Source organism: Salvelinus alpinus, chromosome 1 (assembly GCF_045679555.1).
Source record: "Salvelinus alpinus chromosome 1, SLU_Salpinus.1, whole genome shotgun sequence".
Lineage (NCBI taxonomy): Eukaryota > Metazoa > Chordata > Actinopteri > Salmoniformes > Salmonidae > Salvelinus > Salvelinus alpinus.
Window position 1 is genome coordinate 27,539,264 of NC_092086.1, and position 22,099 is coordinate 27,561,362.

General features: G+C 44.2%; 1 protein-coding gene and 1 long non-coding RNA gene across 3 annotated transcripts in view; one reads left to right on the forward strand and one right to left on the reverse strand.

Annotated features, from left to right (window-relative positions):
- The first annotated feature begins 13 nt into the window (after positions 1-13).
- Positions 14-5,089, forward strand: LOC139572506 (uncharacterized). Its single transcript, XR_011674441.1, has 4 exons — positions 14-1,183; positions 1,319-1,588; positions 1,714-1,952; positions 2,537-5,089. It is a non-coding gene; the product is annotated as an uncharacterized lncRNA (long non-coding RNA).
- The window catches only part of il12rb2l (interleukin 12 receptor, beta 2a, like), a 33,644-nt gene continuing 16,033 nt past the window's right edge, over positions 4,489-22,099 (reverse strand). For both annotated transcript variants that reach the window (XM_071395189.1, XM_071395197.1), the window contains 12 exons: positions 17,404-17,555; positions 16,992-17,134; positions 14,816-14,960; positions 14,625-14,701; positions 10,377-10,614; positions 9,097-9,291; positions 8,872-8,973; positions 8,469-8,603; positions 7,789-7,929; positions 7,355-7,415; positions 6,811-6,883; positions 4,489-6,390 (listed from right to left, as the gene is read on the reverse strand). In XM_071395189.1, coding sequence (XP_071251290.1) covers positions 6,058-6,390; positions 6,811-6,883; positions 7,355-7,415; positions 7,789-7,929; positions 8,469-8,603; positions 8,872-8,973; positions 9,097-9,291; positions 10,377-10,614; positions 14,625-14,701; positions 14,816-14,960; positions 16,992-17,134; positions 17,404-17,555 — 1,795 coding nt within the window. In that variant the 3' untranslated portion in view covers positions 4,489-6,057. The remainder of the gene's footprint in view (positions 6,391-6,810; positions 6,884-7,354; positions 7,416-7,788; positions 7,930-8,468; positions 8,604-8,871; positions 8,974-9,096; positions 9,292-10,376; positions 10,615-14,624; positions 14,702-14,815; positions 14,961-16,991; positions 17,135-17,403; positions 17,556-22,099) is intronic.

The window sequence follows — 22,099 nt, forward strand, 5'->3', positions numbered from 1 at the left end:
AGGGTTTAACGGCGGTTAGCATCCAATATAATGTTGCATTACCGCCACCAACTGAACCGGAGAATAAAATCATTATACTTTGTGATATAACAAATACAAATTATCCTGCCAACTTTTAATCCTACTCATAAAAAGAAGCACCACCCCATTCCACTAATTTAACCTGATCTAATCCTACACCAGGCCAACGGCCTGGGAGGACAGGACACTGCCATTCAACACCCCCTGTAACTCTGCTGCAGTAAAATATTGTAATCCCAAATACTTCTCGGTAACTGCCACAGCAACACTTATTTCTGTGACTTTACGTTCCATACCTATGGTACAGTTAATAACCATAGCAATGAACGCTAAAAAGACAACCTTACTGAAGCACATATCATTCGTATGCCTATCACTCTGTACTGGCAAAATTCTACTACTCACTGGGAGCCTCTTAGTATCCTTCACCCCTGACCCAGCTTCCTCTACTTTCTTCACTGCCTCAGCATACAACACTTTCTCCACAACTCTGACCATGGCAATCTCAACCTGCCTCTCTCGCACCGGACACTTCTGATCCCCAGCAACATGGCCCCCCCTACAGTTTACACACACCACTTCTTTCACTGATATTACACAAGCCTTTGACTCGGGGCCCTCCTGTATGTACACTTCTCACACCTAGGAATCTTCCTCCTACACACTGCTGCAACATGACCATACACATGGCACCTGAAACACCGTAGTGGGTTCGGCCCAAAAGCTCATACAGGATAACTGATATATCTTACAAGTAATTTGTCTGGTAAAGACTCAACATCAGACAATCAAATCAAATTTTATTGGTCACAATCACATGGTTAGCAGATGTTATTGCGAGTGTAGTGAAATGCTTGTGCTTCTAGTTCCGACAGTGCAGCAATATCTAACAAGTAATCTAACAATTCCACAACAACCACCTAATACACACAAATCTAAGTAAAGTAATGGAATAAGAATATGTACATATAAATATATGGATGAGCTACAAAAGGAAAACCAGCTACATCGGACTACAAAAGGAAAACCAGCCACATCGCCGACACCGACATCCTGCTTCTGGACAAGCTAAACACCTTCTTCGCCCGCTTTGAGGATAACACAGTGCCACCGACACAGCCTGTTACCAAGGACTGTGGAGCTTTCCTTCTCCGTGGCCGCCGTGAGTAAAACGTTTAAACGTGTTAACCCTCGCAAGGCTGCCGGCTCAGACGGCACCCCTAGCCACATCCTCAGAACATGCGCAGACCAGCTGGCTGGTGTGTTTACGGGCATATTCAATCTCTCCTTATCCCAGTCTGCTGTCCCTACATGTTTCAAGATGGCCACCTTTGTTCCTGTACCCAAGAAAGCAAAGGTAACTGAACTAAATGACTTTCGCCCAGTAGCACTCATCTTTGTCATCATGAAGTGCTTTGAGAGACTAGTCAAGGATCATATCACCTCTACCTTACCTGCCACCCTAGACCCATTTCAATTTGCTTACTGCCGCAAAAGATCCACAGACGATGCAATCGCCATCACTCTGCACACTGCCCTATCCCATCTGGACAAAAGGAATACTTATGTAAGAATGCTGTTCATTGACCATAGCTCAGCATTCAACATTATAGAACCCTCTAAGCTCATCTTTAAGCTCAGGAGTCTGAAGTAATTTGTCTTGGCACCTAAAACCCTCACAAACTTTTACAGATGCACAATTGAGAATATCCTGTCGGGCTGTATCACCACCTGGTACGGCAACTGCTCCGCCCAGAACTGTAAGGCTCTCCAGAGGGTAGTGAGGTCTGCACAACGCATCACCGGGGGCAAACTACCTGCCCTCCAGGACACCTACAGCACCCGATGTCACAGGAAGTCCAAAACGATCATCAAGGACATCAAGCACCCGAGCCACTGCCTGTTCACCCCGCTATTATCCAGAAGGCAAGGTCAGTACAGGTGCATCAAATCTAGGACCGAGAGACTGAAAAACAGCTTCTATCTCAAGGCCATTAGACTGTTAAACAGCCATCACAAGCACATTAGAGGCTGCTGCCTATAGACATAAACTAGAAATCACTGGCCACTTTAAGAAATGGAACACTAGTCACTTTGATAATGTTTACATATCTTGCATTATGCATCTCATATGTACTGTTGAAGTCAGAAGTTTACATACACTTAGGTTGGAGTCATTAAAACAAATTTATCAACCACTCCACAAATGTCTTGTTAACAAACTATAGTTTTGGCAAGTCGGTAGGACATCTACTTTGTGCATGACACAAGTAATCTTTCCAACAATTGTTTACAGACAGATTATTTCACTTATAATTCACTGTATCACAATTCCTGTGGGTCAGAAGTTTACATACACTAAGTTGACTGTGCCTTTAAACAGCTTTGAAAATTCCAGAAAGCTCAGAAGCTTCTGATAGGCTAATTGACATAATTTGAGTCAATTGGAGGTGTACCTGTGGATGTATTTCAAGGCCTACCTTCAAACTCACTGCCTCTTTGCTTGACATCATAGGAAAATCAAAAGAAATCAGCCAAGACCTCCACAAGTCTGGTTCATCCTTGGGTGCAATTTCCAAACGCCTGAAGATACCACGTTCATCTGTACAAACAATAGTACGCATGTATAAACACCATGGGACCACGCAGCTGTCATACCGCTCAGGAAGGAGACACGTTCTGTCTCCTAGAGATGAATGTACTTTGGTGCGAAAAGTGCAAATCAATCCCAGAACAACAGCAAAGGGTGTATTGGGTATATGTTGTAAAATTGTTAGATTTTACTGCACTGTTGGAGCTAAAAGCAGAAGCATTTTGCTACACCCGCTAAACACGTATGTAACCAATAAAATGTGATTTGATTTGACATCAAAACTCAAAAGAACAGACAGTGACTCTTCTGTTTCACGACGCTAGCCACCAGGTCTGTGTCATTCCAGACGGCGGGTGTCAAACACCAGGAATCTTTCACTTCAGCTGACCCATCTTCACCCCCACAGCTACCCCAGTAATCACTCTTTTCAATGGCGCCCTGTTCTTGAAAACAAAGCAAGTAAAGAGGAAGATGTAATATCTCTTGCCCCCATCTGTGTGGTCCGGTGCGCCCACTCCCTTTTTATTTTTTGTAACCTTTTATTTAACTAGGCAAGTCAGTTAAGAACAAAACAATCATCACAAGACCACTTCGGGTTACCTTCATCGATTCAACAGCACCAATCTCCTTTCCACTTAAGTAAAAATACTTTAAAGTACTACTTAAGTAGGTTGTGGGGTATCAGTACCTTACTGTTAACATTTTTTAATTGTACTTTTATTTCAATACATTCCTAAAGAAAATAATGTACTTTTTACTCAATACATTTGCCCTGACACCCAAAATTACATTTGGAATGCTTAGCAGGACAGGAAAAGGGTGCAATTCACACACTTATCAAGAGAACATCCCTGGTCATCCCTACTGCCTCTGATCTGGCAGACTCACTAAACACATATGCTTTGTTTGTAAAAGATGTCTGAGTGTTGGAGTGTGCCTCAGTCTATCCGTAAAATAAAACAATCCAGAAAATGGTGCCGTCTGGTTTGCTTAATATAAGGAATTTAAAATTACTTTTACTTTGATATTTAAGTTTATTTAAAACCAAATACTTTTACTCAAGTAGTATTTTACTGGGTGACTTTCACATTTACTTGAGTCATTTTCTATTAAAGTATCTTCACTTTTACTCAAGTATGACTTTTACTCAAGTATGACAACTGGAAACTTTTCCACCTGTTTCCCACCCATCCTGAAACCACATATGGGTTCGGTAAAAAACAGGTCCACTTTCTCCAAAAACGTCAGTCCTACTGGATCAAATTCATCCTTATCCTGAACATTGGTGCAAGGCTCAGGCTCCAATATCTTCTCCATTCACTTTCCATAGACGTTTGTCGAAGTAAGGGAACTTCAAGTTGACCACGGTGAGAGGCCAGTTTCATTTTTTTAAGGCCTCTCAAAAGGGACATAGTTATTATTTAGCTAGATATAAAAATATGTTTAATAAAACTAACAGCAATTAACTTTCAAAAACAATTTTGTATAAAAAAGTTAAACTATGCTATTCTGAAATAGCATTTCATCTGACCTAATGAGCAGACATGATTGACAGTTGTAGTTCAAACTGAACAGTGTAGACATTGTGTTGTCGTGTTTTTGGCATCATTAAATTGAAGACTGTTATTTTATCAAATCAATTCTCTGTAATTATTATTATGTGATTAACTAGGAAGTCGGGGCACCAAGGAAAATCTTCAGATTACAAAGTTATAATTTTCCTAATATAACTTTTCAGATATTTTCAATATCTGATCAATTAGTCTTCTAATTAATGAATTATTATTTACCTCACGTTAGTCTCATTCCAAACATCATAAATGGTTGGTTATCTGCACGAACCCAGCCTTCACTATGAATCATCCATACATCAATTGTCTTAATCATTTACTTACTAAATAATCACAGACATCCATAACAAACAAACAGTAGATACGGTTACAAGGAAACAATAAGGGATGTGCCCTAGTGGGCTAAACCGATATGACCTTTGGTAGACAAAGGGACTGAGAAGGGCGCGAAAGACAAGACACTACACAGTTGATAATTATAATAATTGAAATGCTAATCCTTTGCACATGAATGCTCACTCATTCGGGAATAATTGCAATCAATCAATATATTTACGCTCAGTGTGTCGTCATGATCTCTGTTGGAATCGTCCGTCTTTCTGTTGGAAAGTTCATCTGAACTTCTCTTTGCATCCCTGGAGTCTTTCGTGGTTAGAATGGATACTTCAGAGTCCCATTCAGAAATGTTCTTATAGAATAAATGTTTTGGCGGTTGTCGGTCTTCGCATTCAGTCAACATAAATTCTAGCTGCAGACCATAATTAGTATTGAAGATTTGCTCTTATTCTGTCGGTATCAATAGTCTCAGAGTTTAACCATTTCCACCAGTGTAGCCAATGCTCCACGTGGTTTGGTTAGGAATTCAACAATCGAGGAATGCATGGTCTCTACTCAAACCTTAGCCCTTTCTGTGATCGAGGTACGCTTGGTCTGCAGTGGGCTTCTCCGGGTGGGGGTTATATTCGGAACAGCAGAAAAGGGCTGTCCCATGACGCCAGATCAATGTCTGTGCTCATGTGGCAGGTCAATGACTTAGTTACATTTTAAAGGGAATTGGATTCTCTTTCATTAAACAGTTTAAAATCACATTACATAATTTCACAAATAGTTTCATCTTTACTCATTCATTTTATACAATAATTAGATGCAAATCTCATAACAGAGACTCTTGTATAAACAGAGTTATGGTAATGTGGCTGTATTGTCTCTCATGAGGTCACAAACATTAGACAAAATGGACCGGTCATAGCTGGATTCTCCACCGACCGTTTACACATTCTCCAAAACATGGATATTGTTCAGTTCTCAAGTTCTGTGAGGTAGAAGAAGTTCCTTTGTTCTACTGTGAACCCTCGCTCTATACTGTATGGCCGGGGGGGAAGAGAGTCTCCTCCAGGAATTTACGACCTGAGATAACAGAGCCTGGGTGTAGGGGGAAGAGAGAGGTAGTGAGAGAGAGAGAGAGTTGGTGCTTGCTATATCCAAAGAGGGCCACGTCATGACAGTGTTCACCGTAGGCAACGTGGTTTTTCACATAGGTATACATTTGCTGTAAAAAAAAGGTTTACTGTTCCTAAACAACATTCCTTGTAGTTGGAGCATGGAAAACAAACGGTCAAATACATCCCTTTTCCTTTCCTTGAAAACAAGACGAGTGGCTTATTTCAACTTGTGCACTCGTGTTGTTTTTAGGGCAACCCTTTCCCATGAATCAGTGATCTGCATCTAGATCAACAAGCACAATAGCCCACAATTGACCTGTTTGGCCCTTGGGGTTCCGACTGAACAATGGCTGTCTTGTCGTTGCAATGAGGAAATCATACACACACCAAAAGAGTTGATCGGTAGCACTACACCAGACAGACAGTAGGGTCATACTTTCACAGGCATGAAATGCTTCTCATAGTCCGAAACCAACTGATCGTCCTCCAACACGCTCCCGGACTCTCCCCCATCCCTCTCCTCCTCGTCAGTATCAATAATTTTACTGTAACCCTTGTCAGCATCCTCCTCCTTTTCCGCCTCTTCACCAGTCCTTATGTGGGTGCGCTCCTCTCCCACCACCCCCTCTGTCTGTCCATCAGGGCTGGACCTTTTCCTAGCACAGGCATTGGCATCCCAGAAAGGGTTTTCCACCACCTCCAGCTCAGAGATCTTTGGGTTAGACTCCAGAGGAGAGAAGATCGCCGTCAAGGAGCTGTTAAACTGGAGCAACAACAGGCAGGGAGTCAGACACATTCATTTAGTCCTCTATGGTTGTATGTTATGCCTCTGACTGGTGATAATATAACTCAAGGGAATGGTATATTACTAGCCCAATACAGCCCCTGCTACTGTATGTGGTATAATCAACATTTAGGTTCATGTAGTACGCACATTCTTTATTTTACAACAGGTTCTTACTGGAACATTACAAATAAGATACCATCCATATCTATAGGTAGTGTGTTCCCTTGACCTAAATGGCTGAAGAAAAACCAGGCAGGAAGACATGATGAACTCCGGGCCTCTGCCTGGGGCTCAGTCCACCACTAACTAGAATACTATAAGACTAACTAATATCAGACTCACTGATAGTAGATCAGTCAGTCACAGCCACATAGTGATAGTCTGCCCTGCACTCACCTGCAACTTCATCTGTTGGAGCAGTTTGCTGTTGCTGGGGTCAGGCACTTTCGCACAAGTCTTCATTTGTACACTACAGAAAATACACAACAGTATCATTCACATACTGCACACCAAAAGAGTTGTGTTCCTTCAATTGACATGTCCATTTGTATATCACCCTAAAAGTGGTAGAAATATTTTATCCATTATGTTTTAGTTGAAAGGGGTATAACATATTGTTTGTTTTATGTTTTTGATCAAGACCATTGTTATGGAGGGCACAACTGAAAGCCCAACTCAACTGCCCGTTCTCATTTCCACTTCCTCAAGTGTTTCCCCTTTTGTAAACCTATTTCTGGCATGGGTGAACTTTCAGAGAGATAGAGGAAGGAGACATGAGAGCACCACACCCTGTATGTGTTCAGTCGGCACGAAACGTTGCAAAGCCTCTTAAAACATTTTGCATCAGTGTGCCCTAATGAACATGGCCCTGGTTCAAGACAATGAGAAAATAATCAGAATCAGGCTATTTGGGTTGAAGTATGGGAATCCAGGCTCTCACATTATGATGATCAATAGCAACATCCCTGCTATTATTCCTGGCACCAGATATTTGAGGTAACCTGTGACAACAAAGGGAGAGAGATGGGGGAGGTCAGAAGGCAAAATGACCAATTAGACCGCAATCCATGTTCATAATCACATGCTGTAGCACAAAGGTCTATTTCATACAAAGCATGCATTCAATATTACACTGTTATTATTTTCTAAGGAACTTCAGGACCCTTTCTGTTTTAAGGTGATGTTATATACAGTATTATACACAACCTATAATAATATTTCTAGTTTGTTTAATAATAATTAGTGTTATACATGACCTCAGTGTCACCAGTTAGGTACATAAGCACTTAATACATCTCATCACGTTTGTTAGAGAACTTATAAACAGCTATACGCTTCTTGTCATCATTATCAAATTACTACATGGCAGAATACCAGGGCTGTTCTCAGTAGAGAAGTTGATGGTTTCACTGGGTCCCAGTCCAGCCTTAGTCTCAGCCCTGATCCAAACCTGGTGGTGACCCGACGTAAGTCTTAACAGATGAAGGCTGTTCTGGTCCCTACTCACGTTGAACACTGCAGATGAAGGAAAGGTTTAATGATTGGGAGCAAGGCCACTGATGTGTGGGAACGAGAGTGTGCAGCACGGTAGCCTGTGGATAGTCTGGTCCCAGATCTGTTTGTGCTGTGTCTGCATGACAATTTTTATTTAACTAGGCAAATCAGTTAAGAACAAATTCTTATTTACAATGACGGCCTACCCCAGCCAAACCCGGACGACGCTGGGCCAATTGTGCGCTGCCCTATGGGACTCCCAATCACGGACAGATGTGATACAGCCTGAAATCGAACCAAGGACGCCTCTAGCACTGAGATGCAGTGTCTTAGACCGCTGTGCCATTCTGGAGCCAATAATGACAATGGCAAGACAGAACAAACAGATCTGGGAACAGGCAAAAATATTTAATACTATTTAAGCTACTACAATGTAATGCTATATTTTATGCTAATGTACACAATGGGCAGTGGAGACTGCACTTTTATTATAACAATATAGCATTGTAGCAACAAAAGATTTATCCCAGATGGTCCTCCACTGTCTTTGTGTTGTTTACCTGTAACGTTGTTTAATACCAGCTGATAGCACAGTATGAGCCCCTTACTCTGGCCCAGGGAGATGTGTTGCCAGGACAAAGTCACATGAGAGTCAGAGATGTGCTGGACCTTGAACTCAGTCACTTTGGGTGGGACTGAGGAGTGATTGAGAGAGGAGGAAATGGAGATGAAATGGGTAGAGGAATAGTCAAAAGCAGCAGAAAATTAAACAATAAATAAAAACAAAATATATTTTAAAAAATTACAGTGAGTTAAAAGGCCGGACAAATTAACATTAGGTAAAGACGTGATATTTCAAGTTAGTTTACTCCACTGAAAATCGGTCATGTGCACTAATTGCACTGATTACATACTGGCAAGTACATTATAAAGACTTGTATTTCCATGCTCTAATATACTTACGTCCATGAAGAGAATACGAGATTGCAGACGCAAGCAGGCACCTACTGTTGATGAACACTGCAAACAATGACACATTGTAGGCAGTGTGGTTCTCAAAATCACCTGTAGGTGGAGACAGAGACAAAGACGATGCTGTCATCTTGAAACCAATTTGAAACATTACAAAATATCAATAAATATGTTCAGAGAGAAATGGTATTATAGATCAGTGTAAGCCACACAAACCTCTTAAAATGACTGACGTATGATTTTGGTGCACTTTTATCCAATCAAAGCCCTGTGTCGGAGAAAGTCCCACCTGCTTGTATTGCACCACATACTCATGCATGTTTTCAATGGGCTGGGGTGGCAGAGACCAGGATACATTGAGGCTCAACATATCCTGGTTCACAGTGAAGGATAGCTCTGGCAACTGTAGACCTAAGCGAAAGAGAAAACGTGTGAATCTGTGAAGACAGAAACATACAAACCTACACTCTATTATCACACTCGCACACACCTTTCAAATAAAATAAAATAGTATTTGTCACATGCGCCGAATACAACAGGTGTAGACCTTACAGTGAAATGCAAACTTACAAGCCCTAACCAACAATGCAGATTAAAAAAATAACAATAACAAATAAAAGTAACAAATAATTAAAGAGCAGCAGTAAAATAACAATAGCGAGACCATATACAGGGAGTACCGGTGCAGAGTCAATGTGCGGGGGCACCGGTTAGTCGAGGTAATATGTACATATAGGTAGTTATTAAAGTGACTATGCATAGATAATAACAGAGAGAAGCAGCAGAAAAGAGAGGGAGGGTAATGCGAAAAGTCTGGGTAGCCATTTGATTAGCTGTTCAGGAGTCTTATGGCTTGGGGTTAGAAGCTGTTTAGAAGCCTCTTGGACCTAGACTTGGTTCTCCGGTACCACTTGCCGTGTGGTAACAGAGAAAACAGTCTATGACTAGGGTGGCTGGAGTCTTTGACCATTTTTAGAGCCTCCCTCTGACACCGCCTGGTATAGAGGTCCTGGATGGCAGGCAGCACTACCCTCTGTAGTGCCTTGCGGTCGGAGGCCGAGCAGTTGCCATACCAGGCAGTGATGCAACCAGTCAGGATGCTCTCGATGGGGCAGCTGTAGAACCTTTTGAGGATCTGAGGACCATTTCCAAATCTTTTCAGTCTCCTGGGTAATAGGTTTTTGTCATTCCCTCTCCACGACTGTCTTGGTGTGCTTGGACCATGTTAGTTTGTTGGTGATGTGGACACCAAGGAACTTGAAGCTCTCAACCTGCTCCACTGCAGCCTCGTCGATGAGAATGGGGGCGTGCTCGGTCCTCTTTTTCCTGTAGTCCGCAATCATCTCATTTGTCTTGATCACGTTGAGGGAAAGGTTGTTGTCCTGGCACCACACGGCCAGGTCTCTAACCTCCTCCTCATAGGCTGTCTTGTTGTTGTCGGTGATCAGGCCTACCACTGTTGTGTCATCCGGAAACTTAATGATGGTTTCCCTTACCTGATGTGGGTAGAGCTAGGGGAGCAGGTTTGGTGGCACCCTGGGAATTGTAGACGGACACATCCACCCCTGATACACCCCGCAGAGAGGGTGTGAAGCGGCATCTCTTTTCTTGACAGACACAAAGGTCACCAGGCTCTGACATGGACACGTTCACAACCGCCACTGTCCCGTTACTGTATGATAATGTCACCACGTACCCCAGCACCTTCCCCTGAACCAACCAGGTGGGCATCTCCTGAGGATAGATACCAGACAGGGGTATTAGTTATAGCAGGCTATAGGGAAGGGGGTGTTTTGGGGAGGCAGGTACCCTAGCGGTTGAGAGCATTGGGCAAGTAACCGAAATGTTGCTGGTTTGAATCCCTAAGACGACTAAGTGAAAAATCTGTTGATGTGCCCTTGAGCAAGGCACTTAACCCTAATTGCTCCTGTAAGTCGCTCTGGATAAGAGTGTCTGCTAAATTCTGTAAATGTTTTGAAGTTCTTATGATTAGAAAATGCATAATCCTTTGAATCCATAATCCATTCACTTGTCTAACCTGATTATATGGTACAGTTTGAGAGATATACATATACACACACTACCGTTCAAAAGTTTGGGGTCTCTTAGAAATGTCCTTGTTTTTGAAAGAAAAGCAATTTTTTGGTCCATTAAAATAACATTTTAGACGCTGCACTTCCCGGGAGTCACGTTTATCCCCTCTCACAGGCAGAGACGGAGGCTATGGAAACATATGTCTCCGAATCCCTGAGTCAGGGGTACATTAGGTCCTCCACTTCACATTTAGTACCACCTCAGGGCACTGAGTACCTCGTCATGCCGTACGGGTTGATGAATGCTCCATCAGTCTTCCAGGCCTTTGTTGACGAGATTTTACGGGTCCTGCACGGGGAGGGTCTAGTGGTGTATATCGACGACATTTTGATATACTCCGCTACACACGCCAAGCATGGGTCCCTGGTGCGCAGGGTGCTTGGTCGACTGTTGAAGCATGACCTGTACGTCAAGGCTGAGAAATGTCTGTTCTTCCAACAGTCCATCTCCTTCCTAGGGTACCGCATTTCCACCTCAGGGGTGGAGATGGAGAGTGACCGCATTTCAGCCGTGCGTAATTGGCCGACTCCCACCACGGTAAAGGAAGTGCAGCGGTGCCAACTACTACCGGAGGTTTATCCGGGTCTTTGGTCAGGTAGCGGCTCCCATTACCTCACTGCTGAATGGGGGACCGGTGCTACTGCAGTGGTCGGCTGAGGCGGACAAGGCTTTTGGTCATCTGAGGGCTCTGTTTACCTCGGCTCCCGTGCTGGCTCATCCGGATCCCTCTTTGGTGTTCATAGTGGAGGTGGACGTGCCCGAGGCTGGGATATGAGCTGTGCTCTCTCAACGCTCGGGTACGCCACCAAAGCTCCACCCCTGTGCCTTCTTTTCGAAGAGGCTCAGCCCGGCAGAGCAAAACTATGATGTAGGGGACCGGGAGCTGTTGGCTGTCGTCAGGCTCTGAAGGCGTAGAGACATTGGCTTGAGGGGGAGAGACACCCTTTTCTCATCTGGACTGACCACCGCAATCTGGAGTACATCCGGGCGGCGAGGAGACTGAACCCTCGCCAGGCAAGGTGGGCCATGTTTTTCCCCCGCTTTGTGTTTACCCTGTCCTACAGACCAGGTTCCCAGAACGCTAAGGCAGACGCACTGTCCCAGATGTATGACACGGAGGAGCGGTCCATGGATCACACTCCCATACTCCCGGCCTCTTGCCTGGTGGCACCGGTAGTGTGGGAGCTGGACGCGGACATTGAGCGGGCGTTACGTACAGAGCCCACTCCTCTCCAGTGTCCAGCTGGGCGTCTGTACGTTCCGTCTACTGTTCGCGACCGGTTGACCAATTGGGCCCACATGTCACCCTCCTCTGGTCATCCTGGCATCGGTCGGACAGTGCGATGTCTTAGTGGGAAGTACTGGTGGTCCACCTTGGCCAAGGACGTGAGGGTTTATGTTTCCTCCTGCTCGGTGTGCGCCCAGTGCAAGGCTCCCAGGCACCTGCCCAGAGGGAAGTTACAACCTCTACCCGTTCCACAACGGCCGTGGTCGCACCTATCGGTGGACTTCCTGACGGATCTCCCTCCCTCACAGGGCAACACCACGATCCTGGTCATTGTGGATCGATTTTTTCTAAGTCCTGCCGTCTCCTCCCTTTGCCCGGTCTCCCTACCGCCCTACAGACTGCGGAGGCCCTGTTCACTCACGTCTTCCAGCACTACGGGGTGCCTGAGGACATAGTCTATGATCGGGGTCCCCAGTTCACATCCAGGGTATCGAGAGCGTTCATGGAACGTCTGGGGGTCTCGGTCAGCCTCACCTCAGGTTTTCAGAGTCAGACCGAGGCTCCTGCGGTGGACGACTGGTTCCGGTGCGCGGAGGAGACATGGGACGCTGCTCATGTCCACCTTCAGCGCGCCATGCTGACGTTTTATTACTCATATCTGCTGTCCTGCGCCTGACTCCTCTACACCAGCTTCACACAGGATTGATTACAAACAAGGACATTTCTAAGTGAACCAAAACCTTTGAACGGTAGTGTCTGTATATACAGTGGGGAGAACAAGTATTTGATACACTGCCGATTTTGCAGGTTTTCCTACTTACAAAGCATGTAGAGGTCTGTAATTTTTATCATAGGTACACTTCAACTGTGAGAGACGGAATCTAAAACAAAAATCCAGAAAATCACATTGTATGATTTTTAAATAATTAATTTGCATTTTATTGCATGACATAAGTATTTGAAAACCTACCAACCAGTAAGAATTCCGGCTCTCACAGACCTGTTAGTTTATCTTTAAGAAGCCCTCCTGTTCTCCACTCATTACCTGTATTAACTGCACCTGTTTGAACTCGTTACCTGTATAAAAGACACCTGTCCACACACAATCAAACAGATTCCAACCTCTCCACAATGGCCAAGACCAGAGAGCTGTGTAAGGACATCAGGGATAAAATTGTAGACCTGCACAAGGCTGGGATGGGCTACAGGACAATAGGCAAGCAGCTTGGTGAGAAGGAAACAACTGTTGGCGCAATTATTAGAAAATGGAAGAAGTTCAAGATGACGGTCAATCACCCTCGGTCTGGGGCTCCATGCAAGATTTCACCTCGTGGGGCATCAATGATCATGAGGAAGGTGAGGGATCAGCCCAGAACTACACGGCAGGACCTGGTCAATGACCTGAAGAGAGCTGGGACCACAGTCTCAAAGAAAACCATTAGTAACACACTACGCCGTCATGGATTAAAATCCTGCAGCGCACGCAAGGTCCCCCTGCTTAAGCCAGTGCATGTCCAGGCCTGTCTGAAGTTTGCCAATGACCATCTGGATGATCCAGAGGAGGAATGGGAGAAGGTCATGTGGTCTGATGAGACAAAAATAGAGCTTTTTGGTCTAACTCCACTCGCCGTGTTTGGAGGAAGAAGAAGTATGAGTACAACCCCAAGAACACCATCCCAACCGTGAAGCATGGAGGTGGAAACATCATTCTTTGGGGATGCTTTTCTGCAAAGGGGACAGGACGACTGCACCGTATTGAGGGGAGGATGGATGGGGCCATGTATCGCGAGATCTTGGCCAACAACCTCCTTCCCTCAGTAAGAGCATTGAAGATGGGTCGTGGCTGGGTCTTCCAGCATGACAACGACACGAAGCACACAGCCATGGCAACTAAGGAGTGGCTCCGTAAGAAGCATCTCAAGGTCCTGGAGTGGCCTAGCCAGTCTCCAGACCTGAACCCAATAGAAAATCTTTGGATGGAGCTGAAAGTCTGTATTGCCCAGCGACAGCCCCGAAACCTGAAGGATCTGGAGAAGATCTGTAGGGAGGAGTGGGCCAAAATCCCTGCTGCAGTGTGTGCAAACCTAGTCAAGAACTACAGGAAACGTATGATCTCTGTAATTGCAAACAAAGGTTTCTGTACCAAATATTAAGTTCTGCTTTTCTGATGTATCAAATACTTATGTCATGCAATAAAATGCAAATTAATTACTTAAAAATCATACAATGTGATTTTCTGGATTTTTGTTTTAGATTCCGTCTCTCATAGTTGAAGTGTACCTATGATAAAAATTACAGACCTCTACATGCTTTGTAAGTAGGAAAACCTGCAAAATCGGCAGTGTATCAAATACTTGTTCTCCCCACTGTATATATAATATATTTATATGACCTATTATGATGGGATGTTGTGTTAACATACCTTCCACATAAGGGCACATTGAGGTGGCTCAGAGGTGACTCCACAGTCACTCCACACATCCAATGCTTTCACAGGCGCTGAGAACGAGAGAGAAATAGGTTAATCATCTATCACCACAGAATAAGTGAACAAATATTTTCAAGCTGTGGAGACCACAGGATTACATTACCCATCAGCACCCACTGACAGACCTGACTCAGAACTCCATGCTTTGTAGACTGAGCTCCAGTCACTCATCAGGGCCTGAGGGCCCTCACAGGCACAGCGCACCTGGAACTCATAAACAGTGTAGGGCCGTGGAGTCAGGAGCAGGAAGCTGCGTAGGATGTCCTCTTCCTGAGCAGGACATGAAAGAATGACACACAAAAGAACAGAGATGGGCAAGAGGCAGCCGCAGGGATGGGGGGGGGGGATGAGGGATTATTTTGGATTAAAAAGCAACTCCAGGCTACATTGCACATTTAATAGCTTATAGAAAGTAAAATTATAATGGAGCTATATATTTTGAAATAGCTGGCCTTTTCTGCACGCAAATAGATTTTGACAAATAAATTGGTCCCAAAACAATCTGTGCATGTGGCCCTCGAGCCTCAAAAAGTTATCCATCCCTAACTCAGAAGGACAACATTCCCAGTTCGAAAATCCCACAGATAATCGAGAGACAATGGTATTTCAATGTTTAATTCCCTACATCTAATGGACTGAATGTTTGAAAAAATAAACAAGTGACCCTCCCCTATACCCAGAATAATAATTACAACAAAGTGGATAGCAGAGAACATGATTATCATTTACCCTCACTCCTAGGACAGACCAGAGCCTTAGATATGCAGTTTTAGAAACTGTTCTTAGTTTTGTAAGCATTACATGGCAAAGTAGCCAAAGTTGTCTATCAACTGCAAAAATTGAACGCAACAGAACCAGTTACAACTGAAATACCTGATCATCAATGAACTAGAGAAAAAGCCATTCATTTTTTAACACAGCAACCACATATCATCAGGTAGGCCTATTTGTATTTATTATGGATCCCCATTAGCTGCTGCCAAAGCGGCAGCTACTCTTCCTCGGGTCCAGCAAGATTAAAGCAGTTTATACAATTTTAAATACATTCACAGATATCACAACACACTGTGTGCCTTCAGGCCCCTACTCCACCACTACCACATCTACAGTACTAAATCCATGTCTATGTATAGTGCGTATGTTATCGTGTGTGTGGGCGCATGTGTCTGTGCCAATGTTTGTGTTGCTTCACAGTCCCCGCTGTTCCTATATGCACTAGTATATGCACTAGTTACTTAATTTGGGAAACTATAATTTTCTAATTGATTCTATTTCATTCCATGATATTGTTGTTCCAAAATAGATGTGTGTTGACTGTGATTAGGGCATGGGAACATAAGAACACTGCTAGGCTAAATGAACAAACTAGCCATGTATAGCTCAGTGCATGATCCTCAAACCAAAGACTGGCCAGACTTGTGTTTCTAAAAGTGAATTCAAAGGCAGTGTAGAATGACTGTATAGCCTAATAAGACATTTTTCGTTAATTTATTTTTTAATTCAAAGTATTTTTTTCTCATTTTCATAACCTAATTGGTCCCAAATAATCTGTGTAAATTACTTGAATATGGCTTATTTGGAGGTCAATAACTGATAAATACCTTCATTATGGGCAACGAAACATATTGTTTTTATTAAAATCAATTATAACAGTAGCAAGCTAACCTCCAGTCCTCCTCATCTTTGCACTCTCCCTCTCAAACTGAACAGGACATCAGTAGGCCTAGTCCGCGCGTGTGTGTAATGCAGTGTAGGCTAGTTTATATAGACCATCCCAGCAGCAGATAAACTCAGGGGGAAAAAAGTAAATTTTCTTAGAAATATAACTTTGCCCTGTGCTTCTCCAAGCATGCTCTTCGTATAGCCTAGGCCTATAGCATAGGCTATGGATCATTTGATTGAGACCACACTAGTTGCACTTAATATTGCGCGCCCAGCAGAGAATCAGGGATGAGGGGCAGCATCGAGCCCACACATCGAGATATAATAAGCAACTAATTCTCAATATGACATTTAATTAATTACATGATCCTCCCCTGGATTAAATAAAAAAAATACTAAACCCTTCCCGACTGAAATTGAAAAAACATCATTGGGTACATTTCGACCGCTCCCAAAATACCCTGTCTTCTGTCCTGAAGTGCACAGTACTCCCCGCATTGGATTGGTGTAGGTTTGGGCGGGAGAGAGTTTCCAACATATTTCTTATACCGGTCATTTTACTTTAAATCCATAAATGGAAGTGAACAAGTGCACACTTGGGGAAATGAACAAAACCCCAGCCATGCTCAGCTCACTCACCTGAGTCCAGCCCTGCTGGTCCTGGGTACGATACTGGACCTCACAGAGTTGGTCAGAGCTGCCTTGATCCTCACACTGCACAATCCAGTAGATCTCCAGAGGCTGAGGGCAATAGTGAGTGATTTCAGGGGTGGGTGGCTTTTCTGGTAGAGGAATGGATAGGGAAGAGAGGACAGAGTGGGAGAGTGAAAGAAAGAGAGCAAGAGAGAGCGCAGGAGATAGAGAGAGGGTGGGAGAGAGAGTGAGGGTGGTGGGGGGGAGAGTGAGGGTGGTGGGGGAGAGAGTGAGGGTGGTGGGAGAGAAAGAGCACAAAAGAGAGTCAGTAAGACAGCGAGAGAGACAGAAAGTGTCATGTCTGTCCCTCTGAATGAATAGGGAATGTACAGAGAAGAGTCATCCCTGACTGACTCACTGATATCGCCAGTGTTGAAGGCAGCCATTGTAGACGTGGCAGAGCCATGCTGGTTCGCAGCTTTGACCAACACAGTCAGGTCACTGTAACTGGTGTAAAGTTCACGAGGGATCACGCCACTCACATTGGTGCCCTCCACCGCGCTGCTAATGCTGAAAAGGAAGATGCAGGACACATAAATACACACCACATCTGACAGCACTGTGCAGACATACAGTCTTTGACCACAGACACAGACCTAGCTCCAACACACCAAGCATGCCACAGGGCTGCAGGTAGGGCTGTGACGGTCATGGAATTTTGGATGACACGGTTATTGGCCAGTTAAATGACTGGCCAATAACTGTTCACATAGCAAAAGAAAAGACATACATTTTCTACTCTCCGCTGCTCCTGACTGCATGCGCTGCCATAGAAATAGAATGAATAAAACGGGCGTCCCCATCAAGTCAATGATGACATAATGGGTGGACTGGCGGCCATTATGAGTGTACCCATAGGTGCAAAGCTAGGGGTGTGTTCGTAAATTCACTCTGGAGAGCCAGAGAGCGCGCTATGGTTGTTCGTAAATTCAAAGAGTTGTCAGACTGTCAGTTCGTAAATTCAGAGCGTTTCGCTCTCGGAGCGTTCAGAGCACACACTGGACGCTCTGGCGGAGGAGTAGGTGATCCGAGCGTTCTGGCTTCACAATGGCAGTCAAGCACCCAAGCTAACTGGATAAAGTTAGCTAGCTTGCAAGCTACTTCCAGACAAAAATGAGAGAACACCTCACTGACCATTTTACTCACCCTAGTGTAACGGATGTGAAATGGCTAGCTAGTTAGCGGGTACGCGCTAGTAGCGTTTCAATCAGTTACGTCACTTGCTCTGAAACCTAGATGTAGTGTTGCCCCTTGCTCTGCAAGGGCCGTGGCTTTTGTGGAGCGATGGGTAACGACGCTTCGTGGGTGACTGTTGTTGATGTGTGCAGAGGGTCCCTGGTTCGCGCCCGTGTCGGGGCGAGGGGACGGTCTAAAGTTATACTGTTACATAGGGGACGGTCTAAAGTTATACTGTTACATTGGTGCCGTGACCCTTGCAGAGCAAGGGGCAACACTACTAATAGGTTTCAGAGCAAGCAAGTGACGTAACTGATTGAAACGCTACTAGCGCGTACCCGCTAACTAGCTAGCCATTTCACATCCGTTACACTCACCCCCCTTTCAATCTCCTCCTTTTCCGCAGCAACCTAGTGATCCGGGTCAACAGCATCAATGTAACAGTTTTAACTTTACGTCTGTCCCCTCGCCCCGACACGGGCGCGAACCAGGGACCCTCTGCACACATCAACAACTGACACCCACGAAGCGTCGTTACCCATCGCTCCACAAAAGCCGCGGCCCTTGCAGAGCAAGGGGCAACACTACATCTAGGTTTCAGAGCAAGTGACGTAACTGATTGAAACGCTACTAGCGCGTACCCGCTAACTAGCTAGCCATTTCACATCCGTTACACTAGCAAAGCTGGTTAGGATTTTTCCATGTTATCCAAAGCATTGGTGACTGTAACTGTGCTGCTGGCAACAATTTAATCACGCTTAATTACACCGGCAATATTCAATGTTGTTGCACGTTCGAAAATGTGTCAGTTATTCTGCGCTCTAGGCACACTGAGATGAGAGCGCTCTGAAAACGGAGAAGATGGCCAGAGCAAATTTACGAAATTTTCAGCAAACTTAACATATGTAAATATTTGTATGAACATAACAAAATTCAACAACTGAGACTTAAACTGAACAAGTTCCACAGACATGTGACTAACAGAAATTGAATAATGTGTCCCTGAACAAAGGGGGGAGGTCAAAATCAAAAGTAACAGTCAGTATCTGGTGTGGCCACCAGCTGCATTAAGTACTGCAGTGCATCTTCTCCTCATGGACTGCACCAGATTTGCCCGTTCTTGCTGTGAGATGTTACCCCACTCTTCCACCAAGGCACCTGCAAGTTCCCGGACATTTCTGGGGGGAATGGCCCTAGCCCTCACCCTCCAATCCAACAGGTCCCAGGCGTGCTCAATGGGATTGAGATCCGGACTCTTCGCTGGCCATGGTAGAACACTGACATTCCTGTCTTGCAGGAAATCACGCACAGAACGAGCAGTATGGCTGGTGGCATTGTCATGCTGGAGGGTCATGTCAGGATGAGCCTGCAGGAAGGGTACCACATGAGGGAGGAGGATGTCTTCCCTGTAACGCACAGCGTTGAGATTGCCTGCAATGACAACAAGCTCAGTACGATGATGCTGTGACACACCGTCCCAGACCATGACAGACCCTCCACCTCTAAATCGATCCCGCTCCAGAGTACAGGCCTCGGTGTAACACTCATTCCTTCGACGATAAACGCGAAACCGACCATCACCCCTGGTGAGACAAAACCGCGACTCGTCAATGAAGAGCACTTTTTGCCAGTCCTGTCTGGTCCAGTGACGGTGGGTTTGTGCCCATAGGCGACGTTGTTGCCGGTGATGTCTGGTGAGGACCTGCCTTACAACAGGCTTACAAGCCCTCAGTCCAGCCTCTCTCAGCCTATTGCGGACGGTCTGAGCACTGATGGAGGGATTGTGTGTTTCTGGTGTAACTCGGGCAGTTGTTGTTACCATCCTATACCTATACCAGGTGTGATGTTCGGATGTATCGATCCTGTGCAGGTGTTGTTACACGTGGTCTGCAATTGCGAGGACGATCAACTGTCCATCCTGTCTCCCTGTAGTGCTGTCTTAGGCATCTCACAGTATGGACATTGCAATTTATTGCCCTGGCCACATCTGCAGTCCTCATGCCTCCTTGCAGCATGCCTAAGGCATGTTCACGCAGATGAGCAGGGACCCTGGGCATCTTTCTGTGTTTTTCAGTCAGTAGAAAGGCCTCTTTAGTGTCCTAAGTTTAGATAACTGGGACCTTAATTGCCAACCATCTGTAAGCGGTTAGTGTTTTAACGACCATTCCACAAGTGCATGTTCATTAATTGTTTATGGTTCATTGAACAAGCATGGGAAACAGTGTTTAAACCCTTTACAATGAAGATCTGTGAAGTCATTTGGATTTTTACAAATTATCTGTGAAAGATAGGGTCCTGAAAAAGGGACGTTTCTTTTTTGCTGAGTTTAGGTTGAAGATTACAAGGTTAACAACGGGGTTCTAATATCCCATAACTCTTTGCAATTCAAGGAACCAGCATTGCTAGTTAGCAACGGCGCCTAGTAGTTACAAAGATTATGGATATACTGACAAGATACATGTCTCTCCATCCTAGTTGTCCACAAAGTGGCGCTGCGGGCTGACTAGCTCCCGCCTATCCTTTATTTGTATTGGTGGATACATCTCATTATTGTGATCTTTTTTGACTATTCAAAGAGGGTTTCCAACGTCAACCGCGTGTATTCAATAGACAGAGATGCTATGCTACTAGCTTCTTTCCATTAATATGCATAGCCATCTCGACAACTCCAATATAAAGTGTTTTTTTCTCAAAGTTGCCGGGACATCACATACTTATATCAGTACACTCGTAACAACTTAAGTATTACGAAACTTCTATTCGATCAAATAAACCTCACGTAGAAAATAAGCCATACATTTTTTGGTTGACTAAATTCGACACTCATTAACCTCTATGAAAAAACTTTGTGGGCGAAATAACGAAAAAACGCCACCTGCTGGAAAGAGACAGATTTCTCCGTTGATTTCAGCCTTTCTCATTCTCTGGCAGTAATCAATGGCACTGGTCCAATGCGTTTTTTTTCCGGACGCTTCCACATGGAATTACTACGTTGTCTTAACCTTGTATCAAAGACAGTATACAGTATGAAGATAGGCTAAAACTGCTTCTCCAATAGAAATCCCTGATCACACTTGTAGTTGATGTCATGGTGACGTTGGCTAGCTAAACTCATGTGAAGAAACACTTCCAATCAACTTTCAATATAGATCTTTTCTGAGACAATGTAGCAAACATTGCTAAGAAGATATATAATGATTTCAGGGATTTTTGTGATGATGAGTTATCTGAAATTGAGATAAAATACTGTATTAAAAGCCTTAAGGACAATAGGTCCCCTGGAAATTATGGTTTAATAAGTGAGTTTTATAAAGCATTCAATGATAAATTGATTCCTTTCATTCTTGCTATGTTTCAAGAATCAATAGAAAAAGTGGAGTTACCGGCTTCCTTAAAGCAAGGTGTAATTACTTTGATTCCCAAACCTAATAAGGATACTATTTTTATAGACAACTGGAGACCCATTAGCCTGTTGAATAATGATGGGAAATTATTTGCCCTTGTATTTGCTAAGAGGTTGAAACAAGACTTGCATCATATAATTGATGAAGAACAATCTGGTTTTATGCATGGTTTTATACCAGGCCAACATAGACATAAACAACCTAGATAAGAACACCCCCCATAGTCACACCCCGACCTAACCAAAATAGAGATTTTAAAAGGCTCTCTATGGTCAGGGCGTGACTAGTGGTTGTACTAGCTCTGTAAAATTAGCTCACGATACCACCATATTTTTAAGAGACCGGAATGAGGTTTCTAAAGCAGTTTCCTGTATTGAAGACTTTTCCTTAGTTTCAGGTTTGAAAATTAATATCAATAAGTCAGTCTTATTTCCACTCAAGGATTGTGTTTTACAGGAAGTATATGGTATCCCA